General features: G+C 51.6%; 1 protein-coding gene across 2 annotated transcripts in view; it reads right to left on the reverse strand.

Moving 5' to 3' along the window:
• PTPRN2 (protein tyrosine phosphatase receptor type N2) overlaps positions 1-13,667 on the reverse strand; it is a 477,946-nt gene that overhangs the window by 221,419 nt on the left and 242,860 nt on the right. For both annotated transcript variants that reach the window (XM_066385718.1, XM_066385717.1), the window contains exons 10-11: positions 8,922-9,008; positions 4,188-4,267 (exon numbers count right to left, since the gene is read on the reverse strand). In XM_066385718.1, the coding sequence (XP_066241815.1) occupies positions 4,188-4,267; positions 8,922-9,008 (167 nt within the window). The remainder of the gene's footprint in view (positions 1-4,187; positions 4,268-8,921; positions 9,009-13,667) is intronic.

The raw sequence follows: 13,667 nt of genomic DNA on the forward strand, positions 1-13,667 counted from the left end.
GAATAAAATCCCCCAAATCTATACCCAGCAATATCATAAACAAACCACAAAACCAAAGACAAAGAGAAAACCTACCTCGCTGGAAGAACACGGTGGGCCCCAGGGATCTGGTTCAGAGGCCGTGCAGGTGAGAGGAGCACGGATCTGGCACAAGTGTTAAAGTGTACACACAGTCACACTCATGCACACTCACCCACACACGCACACAGTCACCACCTAGCAATGCTGCATGCAGTGAAATTCTCTCTCCAAAGTACAGAATAAAGACATTTTCAGAAAAAAAATGAGGGAATTTGTGAGCAGCTGACCTGCCTTGAAAGAAAGGTTAGGAGAATTCTTCAAAGGAACCTAAAATGCATGAGAAGCAGCGTGCTCACGCCCAGAGCCACCCAGACTTGGGGACAGCACGGCAAAGGCCCTGCGTGGAGCTTGTGCGAGGGTTTGAAGAACAGCAAAAAGCTGAGGAAGGTACAAGAGGCCCACTGATAATCAAGAAAACTTGGAAGTAAGAATAAACATACATTATCTGCATAGAATAAACATACATTATATTTAATAACATATAAAAAATGTTGACTGCTTTTTCCCAAGTAGTTCTTAATACCATTAATAGAAAAAAACAAAACAACCAAAAGGTATAAAGAGTCAGTATTTATTCTCTGGTCTCTGGAAAACCTATGGCAAAGGGACCCCTGAGCACTAAGACCCAGAAAATGGAACTACGTCGGCGTGGGTTTGTTGTGACACTTTCCAATTTTGCTTCTTCTACTGATGGTTAAGTTCATGTCTGAGAAGGCAGACTTCCCTCCAGCCATGTCTGGCTCCTTTGCTGGTTCTTGTTCTTTGCAATGCTCTCACTGATCAATCATATGGTTTGGATTCTTCCTGTGTAGTCATCACAGTGTCCTCAATTAGGAGAGGCCACAGGGACGTCGGGAGGCCCTGATGCTCATGCGTGGCGTTCCCTGGGAACCGTGTGCAAGAGCTGTCCAGTGAGGCCTGTAGTCAAGAAGGCGCACGCTCACACACCTACTCTGTGAGGGGACTTTAAACCAGTGGGAGGTTTCTAAACGTGTGTCAAGCAGCAGGGAGGAGGGAACCATGAGGACCAGAACGCAGCTTGCACCCTGGGTGGGGTGCCCTCCCTGCGGTGCGCTGATGATGGGCAGTTCTGGTTGATTATTTCAGCTGAAGGTGCACCGCCTCGATGCAAAGCAGATCACACATCAGCACCACCCAGCTTGGGCCAACACGCCGGTGCCCCTGCTGTTCTCTGTGCCACGCTGTGTTGCCAAGGGCAACACTCCTCCAAATACATGAACCAGAATTCAGAGAGAGGTGGAAGATTCACATACTGAATATAAACCAAATGTGACTACGCCATTCCCTGGGCCATCTCACCACCGATTACACATCACTTCATGGTGCTGCTGTCTCCCCAGTGAAAACCCCGGAGGACAGGGACCGGCAGGCGCAGTTGGTACTTGACAAATGCTTGTGGTTGAGTCCTGATGGGCGCAAGGTGAGGGGCACCTGCTGTCAGCACAGTGAGGAGAAATGATGGGCTTCTGGAGCTTGTGGCTGGCACGTTGGAGAACAGATTTTAATGAACACCTGCAAATACAACTACATCATGTTGTGTTATCACTACTGGTGGGCAAGTCTGCCAGTGTCCTCCCCTATCAATTTCATATTTCTGTACAAAACAAAACGTGTCTGTGAAGCTTCTGGAACCCCCCAGTGCTACAGTGCCCAGCCACTCTCAGGGGGAGACAGGATCGGGGGACATCAGGGGAGGGCAGGGAGACACCACTGATCTGAGCGAATAAAGGCAGGGTGTTAACGCTGTGCAGACAGGCCATCATCTTCCCCAGTGTGTCCACCTCCCCATGACCAGTGACACTGGGATAGGCGTCGTCAGCAGGACTTCCATGCCTGTTGCCTGACATTAAATGGGTGCTAAATTTTACAACAAAAATACTCATCAGCACAGCTGTGTCCCCACCCCGATTCATGTAGCCAGGTAACATCTGTGCAGCAGACATGGTTAAGCATGGAAGGGCATGACCTCGCCCCTAAGGCAGCCTGTTGGATGCCAAAACACTGTTGAGACTCTGCATCATGTTTTAAAGGGAGAAACCACACATAAATCCCTTTTAAGTTCTAATTTCTCCCTTGTTGGCACGTGTGGAGGTCACCCTCACGAGGATTCTGCCCTGAGAGAGGTCACTTCTCTCCGTGGCCCCAGACTCTCACCAGGCAGACGTGGTCAGGTGGTATAGCTCTGGAATATTTCTTCTGCCCCCAAAATAGCATCCTGACATCACAAACTTATTTTCCATGATCATTTTCCTATACACCATCATGTACATTTATGACATCTTTAAATTATTCATAATATTGTATATAAAGGGAACTAATTTTTAAACTGTGTATACATGTCATATATTTTTCACATGTACAATAAGCAAGAAGCATGCTGCCTGGCACAGTTGTGAGAGTTACTATAAATGCAGTGGCGTAATTCAGCAAACACACGTGTCTGGAGAGTTGCTGAGATGACCTTCCTCCGATTTCCCTTTGGGAACAGCACTTAGTACTTAACACGAACACAGCTAAAATGACCAAGAAACGAGATTTCAAATAATCAACCTCATTTCCCCCAGAAAACAGTAAAATCAGTGAAAGGCCATTGTCAGTAAGTATATTGTCATGATTTAAAAACAAACTTCATTCTGTGTTAGTTCATTAATAGCACCTGAAGCAAACCCAGTTCTGAAAGTCCCCTTCTCAGCATGGGCCAGCCAGCTGTGGAGCGGCTGTTAGCTCCTTTCTGTAGAACTACTGGTGATGAGTTGAGCTGAAAGGTGCTCAGTACCGACCACCCACTTGACGGCCCAGGACGGGGAAGAGCGCTTGCTGTGCAGGGAAGAGGTGGCCTGCAGCACCCAGTCCTGACTCTATGTTTCCTGTGAGTGTGCTGGCCCAGTGCTCTGGGACCACGTGAGGCTGCTCAGCGGCAGTAACGACGCTGCAGTGCTCATGGAGGATTCCACGTTCCAACGAAACGCAACAGGAAGAGGAATCGGAGTCAGCTCTCCAGAGCTCAGCTCTGGTCAGGTTTCTGAGTGCCATCAACTTAGCCACAAATCCTTTGACCAGAAGTACTGTGCTCTCCCCAAATGAACACTTCCAGCCAGTGAGAGTTACTATGAAAATGGACGTTTCCTACCAGAAAACCCAATGGCAACCAGACTAGAGCAGAGCAGCAGCTGTGCCCCCCGATGCTGCAGCAGCTCGCATGCCTGAATCCACTCACAGGACAGAGACCGAGCTCACATGGTCAGTATAGCAACAGCACAATTCAAAAGAAGTGATCATGGCCCTCCATCAACCAGAATACTTTGCCACATTTTACTTTGGGAAAAAAGATGTAAATTTTACTAAAAATAGCTCATGTATTTAGCACTAACAGCATTGGCTGCAACAAAGCGTCATGTCTGCTGTGTCAGGGACAGTCAGTCATGTCTCCTCCACGTGACCACACAACACAGAGTCGTCACTCATAAGTCACAGCAAGGAACAGGACATCGTCAAACCAAAGTTCTGTGACCTCTCCTATGTTTTCTAACAAGGCAGAAAGATCGTGCAATATATTTTGCTGGGTTTTCAGTAAGGTAAACTCAGAAACTTGAGGTTAAGGACAACACAAACCGTCCCACCAGCACTTTCTGGTCTCTGTATTTTTGGGTGTTTCACTTAGGGACCAACTCCAGTCTCACAGCTGGGGTCCTCAGCAGGTCCCTGCCTTGTGGGTGGGTCTGGCTGGAGCGGGGCTCTGACCGTGAAGCTATGATCAAATCACTCGTTTCTGCTGAAATCTCCCTCCTGCCTTACAATCAGTCAGCAATGGACAGAAAGAGCTTGGAGCCCATTGCCTGGTATGAAACGGGAGCCAGGAGCAAAGCCGCATCTGTCCCCCATGTGCACCGGGCACTGCCTCCCACACGCAGGTCTCTGCACTCAGTGCTGAGGCCCCCGTCCCCAGCAGTCATGTTAACTGACTCTGCTATAACCTCCCCGACTCCCCCACAAGTATCAGGGTGCCAGGGACGGTCTGTCTTTCCACCCCCTGACTGGAGTGCACATGGGTGTGCACATGTGTAGTCATGTTGAAACAGTCTTACCTGCTGCCTTTGCCACATCTGCAGTTGTCAAGTTCTGGACATTGGTGCTCACTCTGAAGGTCACCGCCGGTCCCAGAACACTGGAAGAGATTGTTGGAAAGGGGTCATGGCCAACTCAGCACACAGCACAGCCTCCCTGAGACACACAGATGCATGTGCCGAAGGCCATGCTTGCCATGCATGACCCCCGACAGGTCTCCATGTCCTACACGTGCACCCAGGGCCGTACTCCCACATGTGTGTGTTCTCAACACTGACTCTGTTTCCATTTCCCAGTGATTCTCCTGGCAGCCTCTGCTCTGCTCAGACACATGGCGGTGCTCTTATACAAAATTCAACCCCAACAGCCCAACAAATAACAAGAGGATATTCTTGCAAGAGGAAAAAAGTGTTATGGAAATAGATTCGAGTGTTTGGTTCCCAAGGGAGCAGAATGAATCAAAACCTGGAGGAAAGAGATGAGTATTTAAAAACCTTTTTGACAAGAACCATTTAAAAAACTTAACAAAGTCATTAAGAAACATTCACTATAAAAATAACTGGTGGAGAACTGGCAGACAGAAATTATCCAAAATTTCCTGAACATGATTTTGAAAAACACATTTTTTATTTAAATAACTTGATTCATTTGAAGCCCACTTACACTGTAGAAGCATGTATTAAGTGCACAGCAATCTCAGTAGGGCCGGTTTTGGGGTCAGCCCTAAAGGCAGGGAACCCCATGCACAGACGGCAGTCACAGAGGCTCTAGAGAGTGATCTCCTTAAATGTCCTCTACAGGAGGGTCCCTCGAAGAAATGTACCGGGAAAGGGCCCGCTTCAGGTGGGAGCAGGCAGCGAGGAAGTTGACTCCCGATCCCCCCAGAGAGCCTGCACCCCACTACACTCCTTACTCTGCCCCCAGGGAGTCCTAGTGCTCCAAGGTCCCAGGGTTTCCACTCCAATTTTCACTCTCTTCCCAAAATGTACAGAGAAACTCCCTTATTTTGTTTCTGGAACGATCAAGAACTGCACTAAAAAATGTAAAGAAAATACAAGTGGCAGGGAGGAGGGGCGGGCTGCTGGTTTCAGTGTTTGTGACACAATCATTCAAAAAGGCAGATAACAAGAATGTTGCAAAGAAAAGCACGGAAGAGTGAGAACCCACTGAGAAGTAAGACTATGCTCAAGTAGCCTTATGTAAAAATTAGAATGACTCTCTCAGAACTACTAGTCACACGGCTGAGGGGAAATCCCCACAGGTGGAACCCCCTGCCGGCCTGCTCTTGTGTTCTGCCTGCCTTCCTCCCCAGGGCTCGCAGGTCCAGAGCTGTACCCCCTGCTGCTGGTGCTCTGACCTCAGCCTCGTCGTTCTGTGCACCTCATAAGCTCCTGTGGATGTCCCTGCAGATGTCACCTCCACAGTTGACTCATGGTCTCGGCCTCATGTCCAGTTTCTCACAAAGTCTCTGCTTAGGTCCCTGGTGGCCAGCCCGCTGTACTCGCCCGTGAGTGGGAGCGCTGTGCCTCATGGGGCAGCACAGACACCAGGTCCACACCACCCCTGCAACATCCCATGTCGGAGTCTCAGCAGCACATCAACGCGACGCCCTGAGCCAGCTCCTACCACTGTCCCCACAGCCCTGCACAATAAGGACGGTCCAGCCTGCGGAGCTCCTTGTGCCTTCTTTGTCCAGACAGTCATCATGCTCTGCTGAGACTCCTTGAGGAAGCCGTTGGCCTCCACCTTCAGCTCCTGCGTGACGGTGCCAGCTCGGCGCGTGTCCTGGCAGAGACACTGCTCACGTGTCCTGGCAGAGACACTGCCCGTCCTGCTGTCCTGGCTATGGAGCCCACAGGTACCATCCACAGGAACCTCAGCACCTTGACCCTCCATGCCCTCTTCTCACGCCTCAGTTCATGTTGTCCACCCCTCTGCAGGCCCCTGTCTCTGAAGTGACCCAGCCACTGCCGGGGACAGCGCCTGTGGGCAGAGAGATACATTAAGTAGGAGCACCCAGGCTGACTGCGGGAGGCACTTGGCTGTGAGCATGTCTGTGTGCCCTGAGCACTGCTCTGTTGACATGCACTGCCCTGGCACGTGCAACAGTGTCCAGGGATGGTCATCATCTAGTCTGCAAAGCAAGCCACAGGGCCTTCTTCCTACTTCTGCTTCATAAGAAATGTCTTCCCAAATCCAAGAGACAAATAATTCCAATTCTGCCCCAGCAAACTAAAACACACTCTCTGGTCTCAGCACAACAGGGAGTGTCTCTCACGTGCAGGGAGGTATGGGTGTGGAGCACTGGGAGAATGACGGGGGCCTGCTTGTGGCTGAGACTGTTCCAGATGGATCCCCAGCCCTGCGCACGGGGAACCAGAGTAAAGCATCAGGACTTGAGTTCCCTGTGGCCCCTGCACTGACAGTCCTGGAAGATGGGGCACGCGTGTCATCAGCTCAGGGAAACTCACAGACAGACACTGCACCCCTCCTGCACCAGGAGAAGACATGAGGACTGATTGTAGAATCAGGCTGCCCGGCTGCGCTCATGGCCCGGCCGGCTCGGGGCTGCTCAGGAGGCTCGGTGGAAGCTGTCAGCAGCAGCGGTGACGCTGTCCCCACCTCGCTCTGGAGCAGGTCCCGCAGCGCCGCCCACGTGACAGAGCCCTCAGAACAGCCCAGCATCCATCAACCATGAGGACAGCCATGATTAGATTATAAAGTCATAACTGTGGCCGTTGTGCGTCTGTTGGCATAATTACATCAGCATGCTAATGCCGTTTTAATGGTCTCTAATGATGTAATAAGAAATAATGGAATTTACTTGACAGCTACATAACCATTAACAAAGCATGTTAAGCATAACTAGTACTTCAATAAAGGCATAGACGATCTCTCACAGTGCTGGTGTGGTGGCCTCCCCGTCACCTGGAAGAATGAGAACTGCTGAGAACGGCTCCTCCACACAGAGCCACGTGGGGCCACGCAGCATCACACCCTGGGCCACCCTGCCCATCAGCACACACTGTCAGTGCTAGGTCCTGGGCGATACACAGGATCTGTTCATGTGACTCAGAAGGGGCAACACAAGCACCACACACACGCATATACATGCATGCGTATGCACATGCATGTGCTCACATGGACAATAACTAAGGACCCTGAGGAGAAGTACAGACATTAAGTGGCCAGGACTGAGGTCTTCAGAGATGTCTTCGGCATCAAGAGTACCAGACTTCAGCTCAGACATGAGTGTGACTAACAGCAGGGAGCCGGGGGTATCCCGGCTGGGCAAGGCCACTGGGGAAGGACCTTCCTGCATGTGTGCTCACAGGGCAGCTGTGGACCAGTTTCCCAAAGGCTTAAGGAGAGGGTGGCGGTCTCAGATTTGGCTCTGTAGGAAGCAGGGAGCCCCAGTTTTCTTTTCTGAGCAGAGGAGAGACTGGCAGATGATGTGTATAAAAGCTCTGGTCTGGCGACCGTGCAGGGGGCCCTCCTGCTCCTGCTCTGGAGAAGAAGATAGGAGCCAGCCAGCTCTGCACCTAAATGAGCGTGCACCTGAAGCCTGTACCCCGGCCGATGCCCCAGTCCTGCCACTTTTCTGAGTTTCTAAAAGGTTGATGAGACTTGTCCGGTGGGTCATTGCAGGTGGTGACTCAGTCCTTGTCCTACCCAGTCCCTCTGTGGAGCCCCGCTGAGCATGCATAGCCTGCATTCTTTCCCCTACTCAGCATGCCTCGCCTGCACAGCCCACCTGTGCACCACACATGTGCACCCAGGAGAGGTGAACATGGGCAGCTCCTTGGCTCACTGTGTGGGTTTTCCAGGTGCTGGGGGTGCACTGCCTGTTTTTTACCTGACTTTCAGCTCTCCCCTTCCAGAAGCTTCCAGGCCCCAACTGGGTGAGGTGCTTCCCTACTCAGGTCTCTGAGCACCTGCCATGCTAGCCACCTGCACCTGACTGTCTCTCCCCAGTAGTGGCAAGCTCTTATGCAGGGCAGTGCTGCTCCTACGGTCACCCAGCTCCTAGAGGAGGCCAGGTCACAGCAAGAGCTCCACAAACAGCTGCCCTGAACCACAGGGGCACCTGAGTGTCAGCAGGCCATGCCGGACACTCCCTGTGTCCACGTTCCCATCCACGAGCACGCAGCTCAGCCTGACTGCCAGTCCCTAGCCGTGCTCACCATTGGTCAGCACTGCCCCAGCATGGGCTCTCCATGCTGGGCCTGCACTCTGGCCACACCTGCACTTGGCCACGCCTACCATGTGGCTCCTTCTTGTGGTGCTGGTCCTCAATGCTCACACTTTCCCCAAAATAGGAAACGTAGCACGCATGTGCACGTGCTGCGTGCCTGCGCCCCTCCCTCCTCGTCACGGAAAGGCAGCAGGGCCCTGCACCCGACAGGCGCCTGCTCAGTGCTGACTGGGGCTACACGGATGCCCCATCCCAGGGCTCTGCATTATGCCGTGGGGCAGGGAAGCCGGAGTGCTAGGGACTCTCGGTGATTGTGGAGCCACAGGGCTGGGAACCACTGCTGCTGATTATAATTCTGATAATTATACTCAGGTTTCAGCTGTGTTTAACTTACCAACCCCACTGGAATTTTCCTTTCATTTCTTTCCGAAACCGTTTCTCTCTGGTGTAATTAACAGGAACCGCAGGCACATAGCTCTCCCCCTTGCAAACCGACCTATGACACAAAGCCTATGATGTGGCCAAGAATAAAACCCGAAGGCCCCACACCAGTACTCACTCAGTGTCCGTGACGACACTTGCTGGCACCTGGAGCACACGTGTGATGTCCTCTATCAGCTCCTTCCCCTTGTCCAGGCTCAAGGGGCTGTGGGAGAGCAGAGAAGGCAGTGTTACCACATGGCACAGCATGCATCGACGCGTGAGGAGCTCAGGGCCCCACACGCTCCTGTCAGCCCCTCGACTTGGACAGCGCCCGCCCTGGGCCGAATTCCTCTCACAGGTTCCAGCTCTCAGGGCAGCAGACTCAGGAAGGAGCTTCTCTAGCCATGATGAGTCACCTGAATTTTCCGGTAACAAGACACACAGTTCAGTGCAAATAGGATTGTTAGGATGTGTAATGAGCCCATGGTGCAGCAACTGGCTCATCTCAGCCTCAATGAAAACATAATGGGGCGGGGGGGGGGGGGGGAACGACGACAGGGGAGGAGACGGAGACAGATGCTGGGAAGCAGACCTCGGGGTGGGAAGGTGGGTGTACAAAGGAGACACATGTTTATTTATTTTAAAGAGTTTGAACACTTTTTAAAAATTGATTTTTAGTGAGAGAGAGGAAGGGATAGCAATAGAAAGAGAAAGAAACATCGACTTTTTATTCCAGCCACCTATACATTCATTGGTTGTTCCCCATATGTGTGCTGATTGGGGATCAGACCCGCAACCTTGACGTATTGGGATGAGGCTCTAACCAACTGAGCCACCTGGCCATGGTGCAAACACATTTTTAAATGGATTCATTTCTAAAACGAGTTCCATGCCAGTGAGAAGCCACTTTAATGTCACAGTTGGAGGCTAAGTCATGAGACGGTGGGCAGCCCACCAGCAGTGACCCATTAAAAGGGGTGCATATTCCAGGATAACCCCCTGGCATGGCATCTCCTCATAAAGAGGTAATTCGAAGTTCTAACAACACATCCGAAATCCCAGATCTGCAAATCACAGGTCATCTGTGAGACACTGTCAGTGCCGGCTCGGAGGGAGCCCATTAGACTGTGATGTCAGAACTGCTGCCCAGCAGAGCCTGTCCAGGTGGCCACTCTTCTCACCGCACCTGCAAGAACACCCCTGAGAGCCTTGTGCGGGCTGAGGACACGCCACAGGGATTGAGCCCCTGCTTCCTGGGTTCTAGGGGGACACAGGCAGAAATCATCAACAAGGAAAACTCGATGGTGGTGTGGGGGGCTGAACTGTAGCAGTGAGCACTCACGTGTTGAAGTCTTGACCCAGACCCTGAAAACGTGGTTGTGTGTGCAGACAGGTGTCCGCAGACAAGTAGTGTGGGGCGAGCTTGTTGGGGCCCAGTCCCACATCACTGGTGGCCCCATAGAAAGAGGAGATCAGGACAAAGACAGATACACACAGAGGACAGACCACAAGGAGAGCAGGTGCCAAGGCCCCGGGGCAGGAAGCCCTCTCGCCACACAGCACTTCACTTACTCCAAACCCTGTTGGGGACCTCCAAACTGTTATTGTTCTTCTGCAAGCTGAGGAAGGAGAGGGTGGGGGGAAGCAGACTGGACTTGGGTGTGCGGCCTGGCACTGCCGTCCCCACCATCCTTCCCAAGCATGTGAGTGATCCTCAGGGTAGATGGGTCCCCCAAACCTCCCAAACATGGCTCTCCAGAGGTGTTTACATTATGATGTTTTAAAACGAGAAAGCTTTTACACAGGTGAGCATATGGAGTTTGAAAGTGTGCCCTTTGACCTCATCCCACACCCGATGTACAATGTCCCCAGGACACCTTTCAGAGCTGGCGCCTTAGTCCCTAGAGGAGGGAGGATACCGATGGGGGCAGGAGTGGCCTGGAGCCTCTGTCTGCCCATCACGCCCTGCCCATCTGCCCAGGCTGCAGGTCTGAGCTCTGTTTCCATGAGCCCGCCAGTGCCCCAGCACCACACTGACCACATCAGGGTGCACAGGCAAGAATGAGCTGCACCACCTGGTGTCACAGGACAGACAGGGATCCAGGAAGATGCGGTAGAGGCCAGACTCAGAGCTTCTGTCAGGGAGGGAGCCCCCACTGCAGACAGCCTGCTCTGGGACATGGGTGACAATGACATAGAACGGGCCCAGTGGCCTGTTCCAGGATGTGGCACGGAACTTGGGTGCCCCTTCTCACTTGGACTCTCATAGGTGGGGGTTATTATTTAATGAGCCTCCTTCTGTCTCCCCCACAAACTGCAGACCCCGAGGGTGTGAATCACATCTTTCCCCCGTCCCTCTGCTACTGACAGCCCCATACTGAACACCTGCTAACTTCCAACCCAGATGTTGCCAGAGGCCACAAATCCTGCCTTCTCACCTGCGCTAAACCCGAGGGGTAACCCGCTGAGGCTCTGTCGTGAACCCCGGGCCTGGCCCCGTGCCCCTTCACCCACAGCACAGAAATTGGACATTTTCCTCCATCACAAGGTGACTTACAGCAGCCTTGAAGCTCATGATGAAGCTCAGAAGCTCAGGACATCACCATGAACCCAACGGTCTTGCAACCAGATGCCCGGTTATGCCTACTGCACAGGGAGTGCCAGTGGCCCCGGCCCCTCTCACCACTGAGGGCTGTCAGGGCTCTAGGCAGGGCGGGTAAACGGGCCACAACGTCAGTGGTTCCACTCAGTACGTCGGACAGGACATGGTGCTGATTGTGCTCAAAATGAGCATGCCATTATTTCTATTTTATTTTTAAAATACATGGCCATCAGCTGTCATTTCACGGTCTGAACTTCCTTAGGAAGCAGTTGGAGTTAATCTCAAAAATCAATGGGTGGACGCAGCACATGCTCTTTCATCAGCCCGGTTGTGACAGCTGTCAGCCTGATTGCCTGGACGCCCAGTACTGCTGTGGAAGGGAGACGTGAGCACTTAACGGCTCAGGGTCAGAACAGGACGGCTGGAGGGCCTTGCCACCGCCTCGCTGTCTGGTGACAGGAGGTGTGTCCACAGCTGGCAGCATCCCATCTCTACTGTCTTTCTGTTCAGAAGCACAGCAGCACGTTAAACCACTGTCCCATCATTGGAAGGGGCACGCTTCTAGGGATCCACCGGACTAGTGAGACAGAGACTACAAAGCATGTGCATCAGTCACTCGATGCGAGGCTCACACAGGAGAGGCCACGCCCCATTTTCTATGGGAGCCTCAGACCCCACACGCAGCAGGATGCCTAGATGATGCCCTGAAATCATCGCTGGAATGAGAGAATGGCTGAAAATGAGAAAAAGTGAACATGTGAGGTGATAGAGGATCTGTGGAATGTTCCCTAAAAAGGACCAGGGAGAGTGGCTAAAGGGTCAGAAATCCTGAGCAATGAGAACTCCTGAGATTTCCTCATGCTTTTTGCCACTGAGACGCTGTGAGTTATGTCATGAATGCTCACACAGACCTGTGATGAAGTGGGTTATGGACCTCATTTTAAAGGAGTGGGAATTGAGACTGAAGAAATAACACTCCCTGCCACAGTCACACTGATGGTAAATTCTACAAAGAAACCTCAGACCCAAACGTTACAGACAGGTGGACTTTGTGACGTCGGCTCCCGGGCCGTGGGGAAGCCCCAGACAGCTGCTGCGTGCTTGCCTAGACTTCTCCTTCAGCAAACCAAAGGGTGTCCAACACTCATTTCTCCCTGTCTTATTTCTGTAACAGTGTGCCTATCTCCTCCTCCTGGCCCAGGTGAGACCCAGTCGAGAACAGGACCTGGCCCAGGCCGACACTCCAGAGAACCCGACGCCATGTCTGGGGCTCTGTGCTCAAAATGAGTGTTTGGCTTCAGCTGCCTCACTTCCTGACTGTGGTCATTTCACTACCTATTTGAAAATTCGAAGGTAGAGAAACAAAAATTGATGGATGGCATAATGAAATCAGTGAACTTTGATGCAAACTTTAAATATTTGAAGGCAATGGGTAAAATGAGGTTTTTGTGGGATTCACTAGTTGTCCCCATCCATCATTTTGACAAATAATGGCATTTATTCTATTTAAGTGATCTTACGAGCTAGCTAAAACATTTGCTAACCCACAGGCGTTCTCCCTAATGCAGAGAGAGGCCTGAGGAGCCACAATGACAGAAGTTCCAGCCTAGATCTGGAATCACTTTCCTTACAGAAAGTGTCGTGGGGGCCTGGCGCTGCGCAGTGACTGAGCACGCAGCCAGACTGAATTCTGACTCTAGGAGCACACGGTGATCCAGAACACCTGCATATTTGTCTCCAGGGCTAACAACCCTGAGGTACCCTCATGAGGAAAGTTGAAATGTGTATTCTAACAACTTACTGTTTTTAACATCAAGGTGAGGCTGTATCATCTCACCAGAAGTATATTCATTTCTCCAAATTAAAAAATATATATTTTTCCAACAGCATTAGTACAAGTCTAAGTACACAGTATCTCAGCATTACCTTTATTAAAAGTGTGCATATGAATTCAATCCCAGGTCAGGGCACATACTGGAAGTGACCAATGAACACACAACCAAGTGTAACAACAAATGAACACTTCTTTTTCCCTCTCTCTCTCTCAACCTTTTTCTCTCTCTTTCCCTTTCTCTCTCTCTCTCTCCCTAAACTCAATCAATAAAAAAAAGTGTACAGAAATCAAAAAGAAGAAAAAGATGGGCCTGACCAGGTAGTGGCACAGTGGATAGAGCATCGGACTGGGATGCGGAGGACCCAGGTTCGAGACCCCGAGGTCACCAGCTTGAGCTCAGGCTCATCTGGTTTGAACAAAGCTCACCAGCTTGGACCCAAGGACGC

The sequence above is a fragment of the Saccopteryx leptura genome, chromosome 5, assembly GCF_036850995.1.
Source record: "Saccopteryx leptura isolate mSacLep1 chromosome 5, mSacLep1_pri_phased_curated, whole genome shotgun sequence".
In the NCBI taxonomy this organism is placed as follows: Eukaryota; Metazoa; Chordata; class Mammalia; order Chiroptera; family Emballonuridae; genus Saccopteryx; species Saccopteryx leptura.